The 24,908-nt window shown below is 43.0% G+C and overlaps 1 protein-coding gene across 9 annotated transcripts in view; it reads right to left on the bottom strand.

Annotated features, from left to right (window-relative positions):
* Positions 1-24,908, bottom strand: part of syne2b (spectrin repeat containing, nuclear envelope 2b) — a 132,190-nt gene that overhangs the window by 42,519 nt on the left and 64,763 nt on the right. For 6 of the 9 annotated variants that reach the window (XM_045716643.1, XM_045716665.1, XM_045716655.1 and 3 more), the window contains 20 exons: positions 19,162-19,365; positions 18,557-18,691; positions 18,292-18,407; positions 17,069-17,180; positions 16,802-16,936; positions 16,400-16,555; positions 16,021-16,215; positions 15,302-15,403; positions 14,838-14,957; positions 14,196-14,396; positions 13,827-14,000; positions 12,857-12,988; positions 6,751-6,944; positions 4,434-4,572; positions 4,108-4,323; positions 3,610-3,762; positions 3,334-3,495; positions 2,906-3,061; positions 2,309-2,452; positions 2,010-2,180 (listed from right to left, as the gene is read on the bottom strand). In XM_045716643.1, the coding sequence (XP_045572599.1) occupies positions 2,010-2,180; positions 2,309-2,452; positions 2,906-3,061; positions 3,334-3,495; positions 3,610-3,762; positions 4,108-4,323; positions 4,434-4,572; positions 6,751-6,944; positions 12,857-12,988; positions 13,827-14,000; positions 14,196-14,396; positions 14,838-14,957; positions 15,302-15,403; positions 16,021-16,215; positions 16,400-16,555; positions 16,802-16,936; positions 17,069-17,180; positions 18,292-18,407; positions 18,557-18,691; positions 19,162-19,365 (3,117 nt within the window). The remainder of the gene's footprint in view (positions 1-2,009; positions 2,181-2,308; positions 2,453-2,905; positions 3,062-3,333; positions 3,496-3,609; positions 3,763-4,107; positions 4,324-4,433; positions 4,573-6,750; positions 6,945-12,856; positions 12,989-13,826; positions 14,001-14,195; positions 14,397-14,837; positions 14,958-15,301; positions 15,404-16,020; positions 16,216-16,399; positions 16,556-16,801; positions 16,937-17,068; positions 17,181-18,291; positions 18,408-18,556; positions 18,692-19,161; positions 19,366-24,908) is intronic. The other 3 variants (XM_045716653.1, XM_045716658.1, XM_045716668.1) reach the window with 3 other exon arrangements.

Below are 24,908 nucleotides of genomic sequence, written 5' to 3'. Positions count from 1 at the left end.
TTTGCAAACAATGTACAAAAATTAAATTAGAATAATTGAGTGAATAAATCTGCATACAAACATGGTCTCTTTTTTGCTTTCTTGAGTAAGGCAGCTCCAAAATGCAGGTGTTTCAGCCTAGCTCAATGTTTTCTGTGGTGGTGGGGCAGCCAGGGGAAAATACGGAGCGTAGGGGTTGGTAATGTTCTTTATTTGCGCCATTATTGGCTCAGTGTTCTATCACGCAGGAGGACACTACGTCACCTCCAAAACTAAGGGTAGATCTCGAAAATTCAAGCCCCTTATGTGCTGGCATAGAGTTACATTAGAAGTGCCCATCCAAGAAGGCTTAAGGTCATTGGCCACATATAAAATTATGTCAAATCACGTTATATCTACAGTAGCTTTGATTGGACTGATCTTGTCAACATCATACTTTCAAAATCTTAGCTAGCAGTCATCATCATGAATCAAGTCGACAATCTACTGGCAAATGCTTTTTAATCCTTGTCATATGAAGATAAATAATTAAGAGAAATTATAGATAAAAGGTATCGGTGCTTATCGGCCATTGGACATAAAGTGGGTGTGTGGTCCCAAGTCTGGGTTAGCGGGTCTCTTTTCCAAGCTTAAAAGGATACATTTTCAACATTGGCCATGCTGTCAATCCAGCATGACCTCTGCCGCGGTCAAAACAACTGGAAACTCAGAACTGGGAAATCTGACTGGGACAACTGGGAACTCTGAAAAAAAAGAGCTCCCACTGGGAAAAAAACATTTTGAACAGTCATCCAACTCGGAATTGCAAGTAGGGAACTCAGGCCTCCTTCTAGAGCTCCAACCTGAAGATCACTGATGTCATCATGATTTGACCTTGTTTTTTCTGAGTTCCCAGTTGTCTTGAAAGCACAATAAATCCAGAGAATGCCAGGCATTGATTACAAAGTTTGATAACAAAATTTGTCTACGGAGGACCGCCATGCCACCTTCCTGTTCAAGTGAGCACAGCACAACAAGGTGAGTCCAAAATGTATTGTATGCTGCTGCATAAATTATGTAATATGCCAAGGAGATATGTATACTGTAGCTAAGAAAGTAATACTAAGTGTATGTTGTGTAGTAAGCTGTTAGTATGTGAGCTCCTGAGTGGAGCAGCGGTTTAAGGCACTGCATATCAGTGCAATAGGCGTCACTATTGTACCTGGTTTGAATCCAGGCTGTATCACATCCGGCCGTGATTGGGAGTCCCATAGGGCGGCGCACAATTGGCCCAGCGTCGTCGGTGTTTGGCCTGAGTAGGCCGTCATTGCAAATTAGAATTTGTTCTTAACTGACTTGCCTAGTTAAATAAAGGATAAATTAAAAATGGTCCCTTTTCCGCTCTTAATTTCGCCTACTGTTCTGACTTGGTTGTGCCCATGTAGCCTATAGCCTGTTTTAGAGAAATGTAATCATTGAATATTGTAAAAACTTTCATTGTGTGCTTATATGCCCCCATTATTTATCCAACGGTTCTGACTTGGTGTACAGGGAGAACATCGTAAGAACGGCCCATGTTCTGAATTCTAAACAGTTATATTGACTACGTCTGTCCTAGCTTGCTCATTAATGTCTTAATCAAAATGACAGATTGCCTCTTATCCGCTCGTCATCCCCTTATGCCATAGTTTATACATCTCATTTGTAATTAGAAATAACATTTGTTAAGCAAGTCAGCCATATTAGGTACTTTTTTTTAGAGGCAGAAAATGAGACTGAATGAACTGTTTCGCTGCCAGACAAGACTCCGCTGATAGCCAGGTGTAGCAGTGGTAAGGTGTTCAGACTGCTGTTGGGACTCTGCTGTTGGGACAGCTTTATGTAGGCCCTAACAGTTTGTGGGCACCGTTTGTCACCGTTATAGTGCAAGTAATGTATTGTTTAGTGTTGTGCTGTGTTTGTGTAGTGACTTTGCTGGCATGCCCCACTAAGATTTACATGCTAAAATCGCCACTGCAAATCAAACTTGATGGGTATACTGTAGTACCTACCTGGAGCTTTTCATGGAGTCCTTGCAGGGCCTGGAGAGAAAGCTGAGGGAAGCAGCTGTATTCCATAGCCTGGCAGGTCTTCACTGTGTCCAGTGTTGCATCATTCAGTCCTTTCTCAAACCCAGCCCACAGCTCCAATACCTGTTTCAGTCTCTGTCGCACAGCTGGGTTCTGGAGGGGGAAACAATGAGTCAAAATAGGAGCCACTGCACCCTACAATCTGAAGGTTTTTACAACTAGTCCCCATGCAGTGAATACATGTATTTGCTAAGCAACTGCCATCATTCCCCTGAGCGTACCTCTTGACTGAGGGCTGTACAGGCCTTAATGACATCATCTGTCTGAGTGATGAAGGCACAGGTGCCATCCTCTTTTCCTGTGTGGTGTTTCTCTCGCAACTCTTGAAGTGCTGTATAATTTAGCCAGAGTTTCTCCTCCAGACCCTGACAGACAGGAGTAGGAGTAAGAAAACACAGTAACACATGCATGTTCAACTGTAGGTCCAATCCCCAATGTATTTGATTTATTTATTAAGTTTATTTGAAACTGGGACAATGTACAACAAAATATATGTCTCAGAAGTAAGATTTAGCTAATATCTCATTTCCATCTGCAGTCCCTGGGCAGGTGAACATATAAACATTATATACTAGCAGACATCATACTGTACATGCATCAGACATCTTAAAAACAAAAGTCAAGGCATTACACATCAAAATCATTGCACATCATTTCTAATAAATTGCTGTTGGATCTGATAATATTGTGGTTCTAAAAAACATAAACACCTGGTGAAAACAAAATATTGCACATAGCCCCGTCATCATAGAAATAACTAGAGGGCAAATGACTTGACACCTGTGGTACTGTACACCAGGTTCTGTTTTTCAACACACCTCACAGGTTTTTAAGCTCTTCTCCACCTCAGAGTGACTGACAGGCCTCTGGGCTGAGCCCATCCACTCTCTCTGACTGGTGAGCCAGGTGTGGTGGTGCTGCAGTCTGACCTCTCTCTCTGTGCACATCCTCAGCTCCTGTTCAACATCCTGGATCTGCAGAGGGAAAGTCAATAGATATGGGATCAAATCATAATCAGTGGGAATGATTGGTGCTATAAAACAGGAGGTGTCACTAAAAATGACCAATAGCTATGGGATCAAATCATCAATAGGACGGATTGATGCTCTTAAAATAGCCTAGGATTTGTTACGAAAAGGCTTTAAAAATCGAAGGGGTTGAGCATCATGTTGATATTTTATATTAAAGACTATCCATAGGTTGAGGTTCTGTAAGCTATTTTCTCTTTTCCCGATTGAGTTCTCACCTGGTTGTTGATGGTGCCCTGTAGACTGAGCCAGCGATGGTTAAGACCGCCCAGCTCATCAGCATAATCTTGGTGTTCATATCGCCCTCTGCTCGTCTGCAACTCTGACTGGTTGACATAGTCCACTGTGAGCTGGCGGACTGCTATCTCAGCCTTACACACCTGTAGGAGAGAGAGAGACGTCGGGAATCAACCAATTTGTTTATGCAAATATAAATACTTTTACCTTACCAGGTATTGAATAAGAGAGGACAAACTGAATCTGTCAGTTGCTACCTTGAAGCTCTGAAGGACTAGGTTGAGGTCCGCATTGGTGGAGGTGGTTTGGTGGACCCTATCCCTCTGCTCTTCTAGCCTGGCCTCAGTCTCTCCAACCCAGGCTAGCAGCTCAGTCAAGGCCCCCTGTGGGGACAGCCTCTCCATCAACAACTGACAGACGGAAGAAGAGGAGGGAGAGGAGACAGTCAGCAGCATTGCAGTTCTTGACAGACTCAAACCGGTGTGCATGGCACCTACTACCATACACTGTTCAAAGACACTTAAATATTTTGCCTTGCCCATTCACCCTCTGAATGGCAAACATACACAATCCATGTCTCAATTGTCTCAAGGCTTAAAAATCCTTCTTTAACCTGTCTCCTCCCCTTTATCTACATTGATTGAAATGAATTTAACAAGTGACATCATTAAGGGATAATTGCTTTCACCTGGATAGTCTATGTCATGGAGAGAGAGTTCCTAATGTTTTGTACACTCAGTGTATGACCCACTCACCTGATGCAGAGTCTGCTGGACAGCAGGTATATCAGACAGAATGCCAGCCCAGTCCTGCTCTATCTGTCTGAGCTGGGTCTGTACAGAGCAAGGCTCTGGGGCAGCAGACTGGGGCTCTGGCGCTGTCGCTGCCTCTCTCAGCTGCAGTAGCTGTGTTCCAGTGGTGATCACTGAGGCCTTCAGAGCCGACCTAACTTCCAGCTCTTTGGTGAAGTCCTACAAACATGACATGGTCATATTCACCAGAGGGTCATTCACCACAACATGTTCTCACAGGCGTTGACTTGACTGGAAAAAAAACTGTCCATATAAGATTTTGGGTTTACCATATACTGGTTAAGGTGGGAGTGAATGGGTTTCAGCTCTCGCTCCTGATTGGCTGTGAGAGTGAAAATGATCCAACTGTTGATGTGTTCCCTGGCCCCAACGATCCACTTGCTCAGTGCCACAAAGTCACGGGAAAACCTGCGGTGGTGAGATTAGGGTCATTCTTCTCAACTTCTGATTTTGGTTTAAAGGTCCAATCCAGACGTTTTCATCTGAATATAACATTTCTGGGTAACAATTAAGTACCTTACTGTGATTGTTTTAAATTAAAAAAAAAATATATATATATATATATATATATATATATATATATGTTTTACCATTTTATATATATATATATATGTATGTGTGTGTGTGTGTGTGTGTGTGTATATATATGTGTATATACATATACACACATATATACAGTGGGGGGAAAAAGTATTTGATCCCCTGCTGATTTTGTACGTTTGCCCACTTACAAAGAAATGATCAGTCTATCATTTTAATGGTAGGTTTATTTGAACAGTGAGAGACAGAATAACAACAACAAAAAATCCAGAAAAACGCATGTCAAAAATGTTAGAAAATGATTTGCATTTTAATGAGGGAAATAAGTATTTGACCCCTCTGCAAAACATGACTTAGTACTTGGTGGCAAAACCCTTGTTGGCAATCACAGAGGTCAGACGTTTCTTGTAGTTAGCCACCAGGTTTGCACACATCTCAGGAGGGATTTTGTCCCACTCCTCTTTGCAGATCTTCTCCAAGTCATTAAGGTTTCGTGCCAACTCGAACCTTCAGCTCCCTCCACAGATTTTCTATGGGATTAAGGTCTGGAGACTGGCTAGACCACTCCAGGACCTTAATGTGCTTCTTCTTGAGCCACTCCTTTGTTGCCTTGGCTGTGTGTTTTGGGTCATTGTCATGCTGGAATACCCATCCATGACCCATTTTCAATGCCCTGGTTGAGGGAAGGAGGTTCTCACCCAAGATTTGACGGTACATGGCCCCGTCCATCGTCCCATTGATGCGGTGAAGTTGTCCTGTCCTCTTAGCAGAAAAACACCCCCAAAGCATAATGTTTCCACCTCCATGTTTGACGGTGGAGATGGTGTTCTTGGGGTCATAGGCAGCATTCCTCCTCCTCCAAACACGGCGAGTTGAGTTGATGCCAAAGAGCTCCTTTCTGGTCTCATCTGACCACAACACTTTCACCAGTTGTCCTCTGAATCATTCAGATATTCATTGGCAAACTTCAGACGGGCATGTATATGTATTCTTGAGCAGGGGGACCTTGCGGGCGCTGCAGAATTTCAGTTCTTCACGGCGTAGTGTGTTACCAATTGTTTTCTTGGTGACTATGGTCCCAGCTGCCTTGTGATCATTAACAAGATCCTCCCGTGTAGTTCTGGGCTGATTCCTCACCGTTCTCATGATCATTGCAACTCCACGAGGTGAGATCTTGCATGGAGCCCCAGGCCGAGGGATATTGACAGTTATTTTGTGTTTCTTCCATTTGTGAATAATCGCACCAAATGTTGTCACCTTCTCACCAAGCTGCTTGGCGATGGTCTTGTAGCCCATTCTAGCCTTGTGTAGGTCTACAATCTTGTCCCTGACATCCTTGGAGAGCTCTTTGGTCTTGGCCATGGTGGAGAGTTTGGAATCTGATTGATTGATTACTTCTGTGGACAGATGTCTTTTTTACAGTTAACAAGCTGCGGTTAGGAGCACTCCCTTTAACAGTGTGCTCCTAATCTCAGCTCGTTACCTGTATAAAATATACCTGGGAGCCAGAAATCTTTCTGATTGAGAGGGGGTCAAATACTTATTTCCCTCATTAAAATGCAAATCAATTTATAACATTTAAGACGTGTTTTTCTGGATTTTTTTTGTTGTTATTCTGTCTCTCACTGTTCAAATAAACCTACCATTAAAATTATAGACTGATCCTTTCTTTGTCAGTGGGCAAATGTACAAAATCAGCAGGGGATCAAATACTTTTTATATATTTAGCTTCTTAGCCAAGAGCAATTTCTCAAGCAATAATTTTGCTAGGGCTGTCTGGGAATGGTCTGAGTGGGGAGGTGAAAACTGCTCTTACACTAAAAGGGCATTATCATAATTTTCACAAATTCACATATTATTCCAACCTCATAGTGTGGATATACAGTATAAAACACAGGAAAATTACATTTTTGATTGCATTGACATTTAATAAGTAAATGCAACACCACAATCCCAAGTGGTTTCAAAATGTCAAAGCTGAAAACTTGCCAAATGCAATTATGAATTTTCATATCTCATCTCTAAACACCGTATCAAAGTCCTCACCTGCTCCACAGTTTCCTGTTCCTATCTGTGCTGACTCGTTGTTGCTCCAGCCTCAAGTGAAAGGTGGTCCAGCGAGCCTCCAGGCCACACCCAAACACGCCCACCCCTTGGCAACCCGCCTCCTTCAGCCACCTCCCCTGCTCCTGCATCCGGCTGAACTTTGCCCCACTCTCATTCAGGACTGCTCTCATTTTCTGCCCAAGAGAGAGAACCTAATCATCAGTCTCTTCAACATAAGCCTATACACCCCATCATATCCCACATCCCATCTCTACTGTAACACACGATAAAACCCCATCTCTCACACATGGCCCCAGCCCCAGCTCCTCAGAACCAGGCTGTGAATGAGGAAAACACTTATATTTCTAATAGAACACCACAAGAAGGGCTTCTGGACGAGGTGCACCACTCTGGCCATTTTGGATGATTGACAATAAAAAGTAGCAGAACCAGATATAGCCATGGAGCTGGATCGGGGTGATATAAGGGAAAATGACTGCGGGGCTGAGAATATACAGTTGAAGTCAGAAGTTTACATACATTTAAGTTGGAGTCATTAAGACTCGTTTTTTAACCACTCCACAAATGTCTTGTTAACAAACTATAGTTTTGGCAAGTCGGTTAGGACATCTACTTTGTGCATGACACAAGTAATTTTTCCAACAATTGCTTACAGACAGATTATTTCACTTATAATTCACTGTATCACAATTCCAGTGGGTCAGAAGTTTACATACACTACGTTGACTGTGCCTTTAAACAGCTTGGAAAAATCCAGAAAATGATGTCATGGCTTTAGAAGCTTCTGATAGGCTAATTGACATAATTTGAGTAAATTGGAGGTGTACCTGTGGATATATTTCAAGGCCTACCTTCAAACTCAGTGCCTCTTTGCGTGACATCATGGGAAAATCAAAAGAAATCAGCCAAGACCTCAGAAAAAAAATTGTAGACCTCCACAAGTCTGGTTCATCCTTGGGAGCAATTTCCAAACACCTGAAGGTACCACGTTCATCAAGACATCAGTCAGGAAGTTAAAACTCGGTTGCAAATGGGTCTTCCAAATGGACAATGACCCCAAGCATACTTCCAAAGTTGTGTCAAAATGGCTTCACAAACCCTGACCTCAATCCTATAGAAAATGTGTGGGCAGAACTGCAAAAGCGTGTGCGAGCAAGGAGGCATACAAACCTGACTCAGTTACACCAGCTCTGTCAGGAGGAATGGGCCAAAATTCATACAACTTATTGTGGGAAGCTTGTGGAAGGCTACCCGAAACGTTTGACCCAAGTTAAACAATTTAAAGGCAATGCTACCAAATACTAATTGAGTGTATGTAAACTTCTGAACCACTGGGAATGTGATGAAAGAAATAAAAGCTGAAAGAAATAATTTTCTCTACTATTATTCTGACATTCACATTCTTAAAATAAAGTGGTGATCCTAACTGACCTAAGACAGGGAACTGTTACTAGGATTAAATGTCTGGAATTGTGAAAAACTGAGTTTAAATGTATTTGGCTAAGGTGTATGTAAACTTCCGACTTCAACTGTACTCTGAGCTGAAATCAAACCCAACACACAAGGGGACATTTATTGTAGAAAATTATTCTTGGCTTTCTTTTGCAAATTACTATGAATTCAGAGACTTATTTCCTAAAACTTGTCAATACTAAACATCATGTTAAGGTCTGGGACATTCATTGTGTGACAAGAAATAACTAGCAGGTTTATTAGGCTCCAGCAGCTAGAAGTTGTCTGTCCATAATTCAACTGTGGGAACATGGAGGCTGTCAACAATAGCCATCAGAAAGAGTTGGGCGCTACTATACAAGAGATTGTTCGTGAGGAGATTACTTCTGCCCTGGATTTACAATTAAAACTGGTAAATGAATCATTGGCGGTGCTCACTGCTAAAGTGGATACCTATTCAACCAAAGTGGAAGGTCTGGAGAAGACAGCCAATGCGACAGAGGTGCGGCTCCATGACCTGGAAACAGCGCATGCTAAGTTGGAAGGGATAATCAAACTCCTAAAAAAGAAATCACTCTAAATCATTCAAAAAAACATTCCTGTAAATTCCATGTGCAGGTCATAAGACTTGAAACTGGTATGGGGCTTCTTTCATGAGCAATCGTTTCTATCAACTGTTCGGGTCAAGTCAAGTGGTGAATTGTATGCCTTACAACAGAATCTGGGGGTCTGACCTATGCAGGGAAGAGGATCAGCATATACCCTGACCTGAGTGCCGAACTGCATAAACAGAGTGAAACCTACAACGAGGTGAGATCCCAGCTGCTCAGGCTAAACCTGAGATGCGGCTTAATCCACCTAGCAAAAATGAATCTTGATCTTCCATAACACATCACACACGTTTTCCACTGCCAGGGAGGCTCAAGACTTCTTGGAGAAGCACATCAAACCCAACACAGAAGGGGACAAGCCGACGGATGGAATCCCATGACTGGCTCATTATTCAGGTATGCTATCCATGCACAATCATGCAGCCTGTGGCTATGACGCTGCCCTCAGCATAAGACAATGATAAGAACACCCCTCATGTTTGGGTATTAAGGAACAATATTACTATTATTTCTGAGCATTGAACTTGTTATAGTTATATTGCCTATAGCCCAGGACATTTACACAACGATGATACCATGCCAATTAATGATCAATGGACAATATATGGATCCTACAGCTATCCTATTTTTGACTGTTTGGGCATTAGGCTTCCATATCTGTCATACCTTATTTCTGTTTTCATTGACGTTCTTTTTTCTTCATTACCCACCCTTACATGTGTTGAGGCAGATTTGTCTCACTGTCTATGCTATTGGATAGAGAGCAATCACCACAGCTGTTCACCCCATGTTAGTGGGCAAATGGACATCGTCAAATCAAAACCCCTGGTTGTGATGCACAGATGTTTCAAACTTCACTTTAGACAAGACTGACTTTAGAACCAAAATTGTCCTATTTACACTTTGTAGTCAATTTTGACACTAGAATAACTGTTTCTGGCTCATATCGATGCCACAGGCCGTTTTCAAAGGGATTTGTTGCTTTTTAAAGGCAGTAGCTCCTTTCTACAAAATCCTACTTTCTGTGAACAGTTTGAAACTGAAGTGAATGAATTCATAATGATTTTTTTAAATTCAATCGACGATCCTCAGATTTTATGGAATGCCATTAAAGGTTTTATAAAAAACAATGCAACTGCATTTGCATGTGGGCTAAATAAATCACAATTCAAGAAAATATCAGAATTTCAAAAGTTGTTAATGACATTTGAGCGTTCTCAACACTTTTTTCAGACCAGGTAGCAACTACTCTCTTCAAAGTCAAGACAGAACTAAATATAATGATAAGAAAGAGAGCAGAATTTGCCATCCATCGAGTTAGACACAACAATTATTTCCAAGCTTCTCAGTAATGAATTAATTAGTGGATATTGCAACTATTGAATCTGAATCATGTGAATTACTATCAGAAACCAAATGAATCAACCAAAGATTCTCCCGTTTCTATAAAGAATTGAACACCTCTGATTGTAAATCCACACCAAGCCAGTTCAAGTCCTTTTTTAAAAATATAAGAACTCCCCTTCTCTCAACTGAGGAAGCCGGCTTGCTGGTAGCCCAAATCTCTCTCCATGAACTCAAAAGGGCATTGGATAACATGAAAAAAGGAACAAATTGGCTCCATTGTTACTTAAAATGATTAACACAGCTGTTCACAAAGGTTCATTTTGAAGGGATGTAAATACGGCACTAATTATGTTTTTATTAAAAAAGGGTAATGACGCCATCCAGTGCTCTCACTATCTACCTCTATCTTTGAAAACCCATATATTAAACTTTTTTTTATTTTTTATTCTGTCATCCTGTCTCAAAACTTACTTTACCCAAATTGGTACATCCGGATCAAAGGGGGTTTGTTAAAAAACAATTATCCTCAGATAACCTCCATTGTCTATTACATATGTGACTCATTTCAGGAAACTAGCTGTATGTCGCACTTCACTACTTGACGGCATTTGAACGTAATCATAATTTATTTTATCAAAATGCATTTTTGGGCAGAAATGCCTTCTGGAACACATGAACTTTTATGTGCCTTAATAACAAACTTGTATTTCATCCGTAAATATTAATAAAATTGTTAGCTTACGAGCCTAGATGGTTTAGCCACAAAAAAAGACAGGAAACTTCCCGCTAGCCATGATTGGCTGAGATAATGGATTGCCGGGATTGGTCTGCCATGTAGCATGCATCTTTCTATAATGTGAGCTGTTCAGTATGTGTTGATAGTCCTTTCTGTAGATGGACTATTATCCCAGTTTAACCGGCAGAATATCTATTGCCATGGCTGAATTTCTGTAGTTCAATTCTTCCCTTGTCTTCCCCTTCTGGCTATTGGGATAGAATTCATAGTTCGATTTCAAAATGTATATGGCAAGGTAAGCGAGCCTGGATTAAATTAACAAACTTGCAAAGAGGGAAGACGTAGGAGGACTATCCGTACCAAACTTTTAATTGTATTTCCAAGCACTAGCATCCCATCCTAAATTGGTTTAGACATGATTCTTCCGTCCCCTGGCTGAGTATAGAGAGAAATATGGTGTCTCCTACTGGACTGGAAGAGGTGGCCTTTACTGATAGATCCCTTAAACAATGAAAACTACGCTTTGGTCCTATTATTGCTCACACAATTTCTATTTGGCGCAAAACTGAAAAACATATAAGTGGGAATCAAAATGGCATGCCAATACTCCAATATTTCACAGTAATGCCTTGTGATCTTGAGGGCAGCATTTTGCATCCCCCCAATGGTCCAAATGGGGAATCCCTATCCTTGCCGATATCATGGACAGTAATGGTTTGAGAACATTCCAAGATTTGAAAGACACATACACATTCCAGGCAACTCCCTGGGGAAACCCAACTACCGATAGGATTTATAAATAATAGTGCTGAGCTCTTAACCAAAATCTCTGTTATTTTGTGGTATTTAAACAACTAATTCACAAACGCCGGTGCAATTATTTGAATTCCATTTCGTTCAGTTTTTTTTTCTGTGAGCTCAATGTGCGTGAGGGGATATCATGAAGGGATATAGATTGTGAAGGGATATAGAGAGCAGCTGTTGCTTTGCGAGGTATCTCTACCTGAAAATACATGATCAAAATGATTGATACAGTAGTTGGTATTCATCAGTCATAAAAGTATGCCTTATTTACTTTGAAGAAATACAAAATATTGATTTTGTCAGACAGCATTGGCAGCAGCTCTGTAGAGATGAGATGATGACTTGGAATGAAATAATAAAGTAATCATATAAAACAAATGTAATATACACAACAAGTAAAGTAAAGTAATGTGAATAAATGATGGTTAATAAGTGATAAGCAGTAATGGGCAGTCACTACCATCATCAGACTTGTATTAATTGTTTTATTCTGTGTTGTTACAGATTTCAACCGAAATAATCAAAATTATTTTTAAATAATTGAACCGAAACCGAACCGACCTCAAAAAGCACTAATTGCTTAGCACTAATAAATACAGTATCTCGGGCTCCCGAGTGGCGCAGCGGTCTAAGGCACTGCATTTCAGTGCTTGAGGCGTCACTACAGACACCCTAGTTCGATTCTAGGCTGTAGCACAACTGGCTGCGATTGGGAGTCCCATAGGGTGGTGCACAATTGGCCCAGTGTCGTCCGGGTTTGGCCGGTGTAGGCCGTCATTAAAAATAAGAATTTGTTCTTAACGGACTTGCCTAGTTAAATAAAGGTGAAATAAATAAAAAATATATATAAACATCTTTTGGAAAGCTTATATTCCGAGCTAGCCAGTAAAAAGTATGGTCTATAGATCTAAGATAGAGATATGGGGGGGTGGGGACTAACAACCAAAAAGGGTTAACCAAAGGGTTCTCCTATGGGGACAAACGAAGAACCCTTAAAGGTTCCAAACAGCAAAACAAAATTCAGAGTGGACAGAGAATCCACTGAACTGTGATCAGCGTTCATTCTTTTGATAAATAACTCATTTCTTATGTTTTATTTTCTATTAATAAGACGTTAAAGCACATGGAGTGCTACCTGATAGACAGAGAGTTTCTCGCAAATCTGTGCCACTGAGTCCTCCTCCAGGTGCATCTTGGACAGGCCAGCTTCCATATCCCTAAGCAGGGTGTCCAGACTGGTACTTTCCTCCTCCCACTGTGTCCATATCTACAACCAAACCAACAACAACAATTTAACACAACTGCACATAACACAACACACATTTTTCTATACACCATCTCAAACAGTCACACCAGCACACCTCAATATGAATCCATATCTAGCTTTAACAAAGCCAATGTTTCCTGTGCTGTGTCAACCATAGAAATCCTATTCAATTACTACAGGGACTATGTAATAAACCTTCACAGTTCCAGAATGGGGTAAAAATGGCAGCCATATCACTCAGGGAGAAACCCAAACCAGTCTAATTGGAATGAATGGCAGTAGAAGCATAGTCCTGATTTTACTTACGCAGGAAAATAAAAGTAAGGCATGTGTTATATAACAAATAGTGTTATAGAATTATTGTCAATGTAAAATATTGTCATATCATTATCAATACAGTTTATATGGGTTTTATAGCAATTGTCTCTATAAATAGCCTCTGAAATATATGTAAACAGACCATAAAACGTCATGTCTACATTTTTTTTAAAAGTGTGAGTGCTATTATATGATACAATATCAGTACTTGTTGCATTTACAACTTTTCTAAGTCATAAAATCAACTGATTTCAGCCAGTGTATGGCTGTGAATTGACTGCATTGTTTGAGCGCTTTGAATGGCAGTTAATTTGAAACATTGATGGAATCATACCTCTAAAACTATCTGGCTAGCTAGCGAACAAAAATACAGTACAGATAAATTCTTCAAATTCATTATTTTACACAATATCTTAACCCTGGTTGACCCACTCCCTGACCAAAATGGCTGACCTTTATCCCATCATAAGAAGGCTCATGTCCATTCTAGTATTCAAATTCCTAATTCTATGGTGCCTACCTGTAATATCTGCTGCATCCTGGTGCCTCTCTCCAGGGCCTGCTGCTGCAGTTGGGTCACCCTCTCCTGGAGGCTCCTCATCACTCCCTCCCACCTCTGGAGGGTGCTCTCTGAGACTCTCGTGGATAGGTGCTGCAGGGTCCCCAGGTGGATCCCCAGGAACTGGAAGAACTTCTGTGAAATCCATAAGAACCATAGCAGGAAGAAAGATCAATAGCATCAATGCAGGCTGTTTCAATACCAACGATTACACAAGAAGTCATCTCTTGGTTGCTATGGTGGCTGAATGAAAACTGAATCCAAGGTAGCTATCTAATCGCACTTGATAGGATCAGTACACAATGGAGGACCTGAATGGTGTGCGCTCACCGAATGTGTGCTAAGGCAGTCCTGTAGCTCAGTCCTGGTGTGGAGCTCCAGACCAGGCCTCTGTGAGAGACGCTCTGAGCCCAGGGTGACCAGCACTTCCAGGCCATGTAGCAGCCTCTCAAACTGCTGCTGGAGATCAACACTGGCCCTCAGCTCCTCACGTCTGGCCCCCACAGAGCCCAACACATTTTCCAGCACAACCTAAACACACATTATAAACATTATGATATCCACATGCAGTAAGTTTACATGATAACACACATGGGCATACGTAACCACAAGCTCAGAACTGATATCTTCATCATTATGTATGGGGTCACGGTTTCAGCATTCAAATTTATGGTACCAATCACTCCCACTGAATGTGTTCATTACTCCGATTCCATTGAGCAAGGCCTTGTTTTAATGGAATGTAGTTCCAAAGATAAGTCGGACAGCAGTCATTCTGAGTCAAATAAAAATAAATAAAACAGGGAGGGGTTGAAAGTAAGGTCAGCTCTATTCCAAATAATTTAACTGAGGTGACTTATTTCATTGGGTAATATAATAGACTAATGTCATATCATGGAGTCTCAGCATGGTCCATGTAGTTCAGTACATAAATGTGTTCAGGTGTAGGGGTTATACAGGACTATACTGCACCTCCAGCTTGTAGGCCTCCTCTATGAGTGTGGAGGGCAGACCCTGTCTCTCTGCCCTCTCCTGCAGGGAGGACACCTGGCTGGACTGAAGCTGCAGCTCTCCCTGGACCTGCACCACAGCCTAAACACACACAATGCAAATACACAGGTCAAACAGCCCACACCCTCAGCTGATCCCTCAGACCCATCCATCAGATGTTTACCAAATCAGTGGAGGGGTGACCGCTTTGTTTTTTTAAAAATGGATATTGCCCCTTCAAAGGTGATCACTAAATATCATGGTCATTTAATGACAGTTGTGGATGGTTCATCCAGATGAGAACATCTTTAAGTCAAACATGAATTAATGACTTAGCTGTAAGCTATCCACATAGAAGGGTTTATAGTAGACCCAACTGGAACTATTTAACATGGATACATTTACTAATGACTATTAAAGGCTACATATGAATGAGTTTACAGTACCTGTAGCTGCTTGCAAGTGTCTTGAGGGACAGCTTCGTTAGTCATTTGTTGTACGGCCAAATTATTAGCAAGAAGGGCTGCATGCAACTCTTTTAAGAGTGTCTGTTGAGTTAGACCAACACAAAGTACAGTATACCAAAACAATTACTGCACAGTGCAACAAATCAATATTTTATGCTGTGTTACATATCACATCCTTACGGTAAGTCAAAACATTACACACTGTACAGTTTTAAGTGAGACAAGGCGATGTTAAGTTAAGAGATCATTTCAAAACCCTATCCACCAAGTAAACACAATCTAAACATCTAACAAGACAGACTAAAATCCACCATATAGTAATACAACATACTGATGTGCACTGTACTGAAACTGCAATGCAGAAGTCCAGTTGTTGTTATAAATGTTATATTATAAACTGGGTGGTTTGAGCCTTGAATGCTCATTGGCTGAAAGCTGTGGTATATCAGATGGTATACCACGGGAAAGACAAAACATTTATTTTTACTCTTCTAATTACGTTGGTAACCAGTTTATCAAAACAATAAGGCACCTCAGGGGTTTGTGGCATATGGCCAATATACCACGGCTAAGGGCTGTATCCAGGCACTCCGCATTACATCGTGCGAAGAACAGCCCTTAGCCATGTTATATTGGCCATATACCACACCCCCTTAATTCCTTAAATAAACTACAGGGAGTGCAGTGGTGGTTCTGACCTGGTGATGGCCTGTCTTCTCCAGTTGGGCCTGCAGCTGCTTCTCTCTGGCAGCCAGACTGCTCTGGACCACAGGCAGGAGTTTACCCAGGTGATCCACACACAGATGACATCCACCTGACCCCAGAACACCAATTACCTCTGACCCCTGGGAGGTCAGCTCACCACCCAGGGTCACCAGCTCTGCTGCCAGAGTCTGCGAACAAAGATCAAACACATAGACACACATATAGTCAATAGTGTCATTCAACTGACTGAACTCTGCACTGAACACGCATTAAACTTGGAATCTAATAAAACACAGTTACGCATATGAAAACCAAACCATATGGTTTAAAGTACTTTGGTGGGGACTGAGAGTACTTTAGTGTTGACCCTACCTCGAGCTGCATCAGCTGGAGCTGTGTGTCCTCATGTGACTTCCTTGAGGGGGACTGCAGGAGGCGGGTCAGTGAGGACAGCGATAGGCCCACCCCACATAGCACCTCAAACAGACCCTCATCCAGCCTCTGATGAACCTCCTCGTCCGGCACAGCCTAGAAAAACAAGCCATAGAAACATCAAATATAGAGAGTGATCATTAAAACCAACATGGAGAAAGTGACAACCCTAAAAGAAAACAGATTTTAAAGAATACTTTGTCTGACTATTTTTCTAACATGGAATTTAATCTCTTCTCAGGTGACACCCTTTTCCAAATTCCATGAAAACGGTGATATGTTAATGAGCCATGATGTATTGAGACTGACTTGAATTCTACACCCACAGATCAGTTCCCTCACCTGAGTCACCACCTCACTGGCAGTCTGGCCCAGCTCCCGCAGCCGACATATGTGTGTCTGCATGTCCTGAAAGCTCTTGGAGTCAATGAGACTACTGGCTGATCCATTGCTCTGACTCACAGATGAGTCTGTCCCCTTTAGAGTGAAAGAAAGAATTCAGGTACAGTATGACCCCATTTGAAATCCACATTTACACAAACACACATACCCACTATGGAACACTACACACTTGGAAATGTGTGTAATTTAAGACTGGGAGCTGCTTACATAAGAAGGACCTTGCTGTGCAGTCTCCTCCAAGGCCAGAAGCTGGTTGTGAAGGTGTGTCCACTTCCTTTGGACCCCTGCCTCCCCCCCTCCTTCAGGTTCAACAGGAACTCTAAGGAATGAGTTGCAGTTCAGCCTGGTCTCATAGACTGAAATCCGAGACACTCATGAGTATGATATGTTACATTTGGTATGGTTACAACAAAAAAGAAAGGCGGGTGGTTGGTTGGTCAGGGTGGATGGATGGGCGTAAGCCTCAAACATCTAGCAACCCAAAGGTTGCATGTTTGAATCTCATCAAGGACAATTTTAGCTAATTAGCAACTTTTCAACTACTTACTACTTTTTAGCTACTTTGCAACTACTTATCATGTTAGCTATCCCTTCCCCTAACCCTAACCTTAATCCTTTTAGCTAACCGTTCTCCTAACCCTAACCTTAAGCCTTTATTCTAACTCCTAACCTTAACCCCTAGCCAACGTAGAATTGGAATACGTAACATATCATACGTTTTAAAAATTCATAACATTTGTACATTTTGCAAATTTGTAACATATTATACGTTTTTAAAATTCGTAACATATCATACGAATTGTAATTCATAACATATCATACGAAATGGATGATGGACATCCACAAATTAATACATACCATACAAAACGTAACATATCATGCTAAATGGAGTGTTTGAGATTGGCGTACATAATAATACGAAATGCTTTGATACCAAGTTGTGCAGTTAGATGTTTGTCAGAACCACACACAGCCTTGGAGAACTCCACTGAGAACACAATCATAATAATTTCTATATAGCTGACATTTTTAGTCTCTGAGAAAAAATGAAGGTCCATCTAAATGAATCTCTCCCACTCTCACTGAAGAGAAGCACAGAGAAATGAAAATGTAACAGACAAACAAAGTAATTACTTCTAACTCTGTGCCATGATGTGTTTTTTTCCTCTGAAAATGGCAAAGATCACATTGTAAAATGATTATTTGGGGAAAGGGCTGATTCTATTTCAAGAACACGATTATGATTATGGAACAAAAGCATAGAGTATACATTTGTAGAGAATGTGGACAACCACAACTACTCAATCCCCTTCTAAAAAGTGAAGGAAAAATAGCATCAAAAGATGATTGTCAAAAAATTGTGTATAGCATTGTTGTAGACTTATTCTAGCTCCAAAGCCTACAGACTGGAGCACTAAGGGGACCCGTACCGTGTGCATGGCTGAGGTTGATCCTTTTGGGCCTGGCCATGGAGACGACCTCTACTCCCCTGCTGGGCGATAGCCTTGGTCAGGCCTCTCTGCTCACTCAGCTCCTGCTCCAATTCCTGCATGGGGACAATAATAACAGCCACGACTAGCATACACTGTACCTAGAATTCTTCACTGGGCTATCATATGTGAATTTGTCAATACAATCAAAGTCCAATAAATAGCCAACCACACTCTCCGTTCAGACATGTTTTGGACAGTTTACCTTCTGCTGTTGAAAGCTGGTCTGTCTAAAGAGTTTGCTCTTGGAGGAAGAGAGAATCTCCTGGACACTGTCGCTACGCTGCAGTCTGCCCTCTAGAGGAGGCTTTCTGAGTGATGACTGTGACGGTGATGGCACCTTCAGAGGACGGAGAGAAAAGGATGACGGCAAGAGAGGGAGAGAAAGTTCTGTTGTTTGAATAAAATATTCACAGTCGTGACTTGGAACATAATGCCCAGTCTCCGGATGTATTACTCATCAACATTACAAGGCTTGTTTGTATGTTTTCGTCAACCGGCGGGTTTTACACCCCTTGTTGAAAGAAAAACTTGAGAAAGTGCCACAGGAACTAAAGCATTAGGAAGTGCTAATGATCTCTCGTTGACATTTCACTTTAATAACAGCTGTTTGTTTATCTGGAAGCTTGGTAACATTGTCATGGAGAGATTACCAAATAGACAAAACACCTACTCCACTGTCAGTGTCATCAGCAGACAGCTCTTTTGCAGACGTTCAGTGAGTGTGTGTGCGTGTACGTGTGTGTGCACGCATGTGTGTTAATGTGCGCACATCCGCATGTGTGCACGTGGCTCTCTGTTTGGATGTACCTGCTCCTCTGTATGTGTGCTGGTGTGCATCTGCTCATGGCTCTGTCTCTCCTGCAACAACAGTTGGAAGGTGACCAGGCTGGTCTTGAGCAGCTCCAGTTTGGAGGAGAGGGCCTCAGCCTCCTGGTGGGACCCTGCTGAGCCCTCCTGCTGCTCCAGGACAGACAGACTGGCTACCTTCTGCTCTATCTCCAGGAACATCTCCTACACACACACACACACACACACACACACACACACACACACACACACACACACACACACACACACACACACACACACACACACACACACACACACACACACACACACACACACACACACACACACACACACAAAACATTGCCTCATTTTACTACCTAATTCTCATGAAGAACAACAAAAGGAAGTGGACTAAGACACCTGCAGCAGCGTGAGAGCTAATGTCATCAGAACACAGTGTCCTGGGAGAGTAAGTAGAGCACAATCCCATTCACACTGGTTAATCCCCTAAGGGTGTGAACCTGAGCACACAGACTCTCTCCATGGATCAATTATATCTAGGGAATAGGGTATACACTATACACTGTACAGTACAGACTCATACTATGAATACAGTATATTTTCCTGCCGCTACCTCGCTCTCCAACCAGGGTGCATGCAAAACCCTGATGAAGGCTAAGGAACGAAACGTGTTGGTTTTATCAATAAATAATGTTTTTTTTATCAACTCCCACTGTCCTCCAAGAATTGCTGATGCTCCTTTAATGTGTCACTTTTAATAGGTTGACCCACATCACCTGCCAGAGTGTACTAGGTTGGACTGACCCACATCACCTGCCAGAGTGTACCAGGTTTGACTGACCCACATCACCTGCCAGAGTGTACTAGGTTTGACTGACCCACATCACCTGCCAGAGTGTACCAGGTTTGACTGACCCACATCACCTGCCAGAGTGTACTAGGTTTGACTGACCCACATCACCTGCCAGAGTGTACTAGGTTTGACTGGCCCACATCACCTGCCAGAGTGTACCAGGTTTGACTGACCCACATCACCTGCCAGAGTGTACCAGGTTTGACTGACCCACATCACCTGCCAGAGTGTACTAGGTTTGACTGACCCACATCACCTGCCAGAGTGTACTAGGTTTGACTGACCCACATCACCTGCCAGAGTGTACCAGGTTTGACTGACCCACATCACCTGCCAGAGTGTACCAGGTTGGACTGACCCACATCACCTGCCAGAGTGTACTAGGTTTGACTGACCCACATCACCTGCCAGAGTGTACTAGGTTTGACTGACCCACATCACCTGCCAGAGTGTACTAGGTTTGACTGACCTACATCACCTGCCAGAGTGTACTAAGTTTGACTGACACACATCACCTGCCAGAGTGTACTAGGTTTGACTGACCCACATCACCTGCCAGAGTGTACTAGGTTTGACTGACCCACATCACCTGCCAGAGTGTACTAGGTTTGACTGACCCACATTACCTGCCAGAGTGTACTAGGTTTGACTGACACACATCACCTGCTAGAGTGTACTAAGTTTGACTGACCCACATCACCTGCTAGAGTGTACTAGGTTTGACTGACCCACATCACCTACCAGAGTGTACCAGGTTTGACTGACCTGCATCACCTGCCAGAGTGTACTAAGTTTAACTGACCCGCATCACCTGCTAGAGTGTACTAGGTTTGACTGACCCACATCACCTGCCAGAGTGTACTAGGTTTGACTGACCTGCATCACCTGCCAGAGTGTACTAGGTTGGACTGACCCACATCACCTGCCAGAGTGTACTAGGTTTGACTGACCCACATCACCTGCCAGAGTGTACTAGGTTTGACTGACCTGCATCACCTGCCAGAGTGTACTAGGTTGGACTGACCCACATCACCTGCCAGAGTGTACTAGGTTTGACTGACCCACATCACCTGCCAGAGTGTACTAAGTTTGACTGACCCACATCACCTGCTAGAGTGTACTAGGTTTGACTGACCCACATCACCTGCCAGAGTGTACCAGGTTTGACTGACCCACATCACCTGCCAGAGTGTACCAGGTTTGACTGACTCACATCACCTGCCAGAGTGTACCAGGTTTGACTGACCCACATCACCTGCCAGAGTGTACTAGGTTTGACTGACCCACATCACCTGCCAGAGTGTACCAGGTTTGACTGACTCACATCACCTGCCAGAGTGTACCAGGTTTGACTGACCCACATCACCTGCCAGAGTGTACTAGGTTTGACTGACCTACAGCACCTGAGGCAGGTGCTAGGAGTCATTTTTAATTTTTTTCCAAGATGGCGTAGCAGTTCAGACGTCCTCTACCCTCCTCTTGTCGTGTCCCGTGTATATATATATATATTTACATTTTTTTTTTCTTCACTTATCTTTATATATATATATATATATTTTTTTTTTTTTTTTTTTTTTTATTCTAAATACTCAACCTCAAAGCACTCTCCTGCAACCCGCCTCACCAATTTAAAAAAGAAAGTATTATTTACCTCATCTGAATTCCACAACAGAAGCTAGCAAGTGTTTAGCCATTTTCACTGGCTAACGTTGAAGTTCAGCTAGCCACGGTTAGCTGTCCTCAGCTATCCATTAGCTCGAAAAGCTATCGCCAGTTTTTGTACAGCGCGACTCAGACCAGAGCATACCGGACCTATTCTCTCTCCTTTCCCCGATTTCTACCGCAGGCTCTGGACATTTACACCTGGATCTTGCAGCTAACTAGCTGCTACCTGAGTGACTATTGGCAACGTCGGTCACGGAATTAACACACATTATTACGGAGCTAGCCAGCTAGCCAGCTGAAGAGTTCCGTCAGCCACTCCTGGGCTATTCCTGAGCTAGCCAGCTGAAGTGTCTCCTGGGCTACAACTCACCTATCCTGACCCGTTTTACTGCCGATGCGGAGCCCCATCGGGTCTTCACGACTGGACCACCGACGTTATCTGCCCGAGGGAGTTATCCAACTGGCCCCTCCGTCGCGACGTAACCTGATCGCCCATCTGCGGCCCGCTAATCGTTAGCTGTCTTTTCGGCTGCGATCTGAATAGGTCTATCGGACACTTTTCTTGGGCCACTATAACTATTTTGCCAACTTGGACAACTTCCATACGGAACCCCACTAACGGAAACGCACGAGGTGGCTAAAAACAGACCTCCCTCCCATCTTCCACCAGCTTGCTACCTATGGCCCGGCTAGCTGTCTGAATCTCACTGGACCCTTTGATCACTCGGCTAAGCATGCCTCTCCTTAATGTCAATATGCCTTCTCCATTGCTGTTCTGGTTAGTGTTTATTGGCTTATTTCACTGTAGAGCCTCTAGCCCTGCTCATTATACCTTATCCAACCTCTCAGTTCCTCCACCCACACATGCTATGACATCTTCTGGTTTCTAGAGACAATATCTCTCTCATAATCACTAAATGCCTAGGTTTACCTCCTCTGTACTCACATCCCACCATACCTTTGTCTGTACATTATACCTTGAAGCTATTTTATCGCCCCCAGAAACCTGCTCCTTTTTCTCTCTATTCTGGACGTCACAGACGACCAATTCTTATAGCTTTTAGCCGTACCCTCATACTTATTCTTCTCTGCTCCTCTGGGGATGTAGAGGTGAATCCAGGCCCTGCAGTGCCTGGCTCCACTCCTACTCCCCAGGCGCTCTCTTTTGATGACTTCTGTAACCGTAATAACCTTGGTTTCATGCATGTTAACATTAGAAGCCTCCTCCCTAAGTTTGTTTTATTCACTGCTTTAGCACACTCTGCCAACCCGGATGTCCTAGCTGTGTCTGAATCTTGGCTTAGGAAGTCCACCAAAAACTCTGAAATCTTCATCCCTAACTACAACGTTTTCAGACAAGATAGAACGACCAAAGGGGGCGGTGTTGCAATCTACTGCAGAGATAGCCTGCAGAGTTCTGTCCTGCTATCCAGGTCTGTACCCAAACAATTTGAACTTCTACTTTTAAAAATCCACCTCTCCAAAAACAAGTCTCTCACCGTTGCCGCCTGCTATAGACCCCCTCGGCCCCTAGTTGTGCTCTGGACACCATATGTGAACTGATTGCCCCCCATCTATCTTCAGAGCTCGTGCTACTAGGTGACCTAAACTGGGACATGCTTAACACCCCAGCCATCCTACAATCCAAGCTTGATGCCCTCAATCTCACACAAATTATTAATGAACCCACCAGGTACAACCCCAAAGCCGCAAACACTGGCACCCTCATAGATATCATCCTAACCAATGTGCCCTCTAAATACACCTCTGCTGTTTTCAACCAAGATCTCAGCGATCACTGCCTCATTGCCTGCACCCGTAATGGGTCAGCGGTCAAACGACCTCCACTCATCACTGTCAAACGCTCCCTGAAACATTTCAACGAGCAAGCCTTTCTATTCGACCTGGCCCTGGTATCCTGGAAGGATATTGACCTCATCCCGTCAGTAGAGGATGCCTGGTTATTTTTTTAAAATGCCTTCCTCTCCATCTTAAATAAGCATGCCCCTTTCAAGAAATTTAGAACCAGGAACAGATATAGCCCTTGGTTCTCCCCAGACCTGACTGCCCTTAACCAACACAAAAATATCCTGTGGCGTTCTGCATTAGCATCGAACTGCCCCCGCGATATGCAACTTTTTAGGGAAGTTAGAAACCAATACACACAGGCAGTTAGAAACGCCAAGGCTAGCTTTTTCAAACAGAAATTCGCTTCGTGCAACTCCAACTCTAAAAAGTTCTGGGACATTGTAAAGTCCATGGAGAATAAGAACACCTCCTCCCAACTGCCCACTGCACTGAGGATAGGAAACTCTGTCACCACCGATAAGCCCACTATAATTGAGAATTTCAATAAGCATTTTTCTACGGCTGGCCATGCTTTCCACCTAACTACCCCTACTGCATTCAACAGCACTGCACCCCCCACAGCTACTCGCCCAAGCCTCCCCCATTTCTCCTTCTCCCAAATCCTTTCAGCTGATGTTCTGAAAGAGCTGCAAAATCTAGACCCCTACAAATCAGCTGGGCTTGACAATCTGGACCCTTTCTTTCTAAAATTATCTGCCGAAATTATTGCAACCCCTATTACTAGCCTGTTCAACCTCTCTTTCGTGTCGTCTGAGATTCCCATAGATTGGAAAGCAGCTGCTGTCATCCCCCTCTTCAAAGGAGGTGACACTCTTGACCCAAATTGCTACAGACCTATATCCATCCTACCCTGCCTTTCTAAGGTCTTCGAAAGCCAAGTCAACAAACAGATTACCGACCATTTCGAATCCCACCGCACCCTCTCCGCTATGCAATCTGGTTTCAGAGCTGGTCATGGGTGCACCTCAGCCACGCTCAAGGTCCTAAACGACATCGTAACCGCCATCGATAAGAAACAATACTGTGCTGCCGTATTCATTGACCTGGCCAAAGCTTTTGACTCTGTTAATCACCACATCCTCATCGGCAGACTCAGTAGCCTTGGTTTCTCAAACGATTGCGTCGCCTGGTTTACCAACTACTTCTCTGACAGAGTTCAGTGTGTCAAATCGGAGGGCCTACTGTCTGGACCTCTGGCAGTCTCTATGGGGGTACCACAGGGTTCAATTCTTGGGCCAACTCTTTTCTCTGTATACATAAATGATGTCGCTCTTGCTGCTGGTGAATCTCTGATCCACCTCTACGCAGACGACACCATTCTGTACACTTCTGGCCCTTCTTTGGACACTGTGTTAAC

Source organism: Salmo salar, chromosome ssa01 (assembly GCF_905237065.1).
Source record: "Salmo salar chromosome ssa01, Ssal_v3.1, whole genome shotgun sequence".
In the NCBI taxonomy this organism is placed as follows: Eukaryota; Metazoa; Chordata; class Actinopteri; order Salmoniformes; family Salmonidae; genus Salmo; species Salmo salar.
This window is presented reverse-complemented; position numbering and strand designations above follow the sequence as displayed.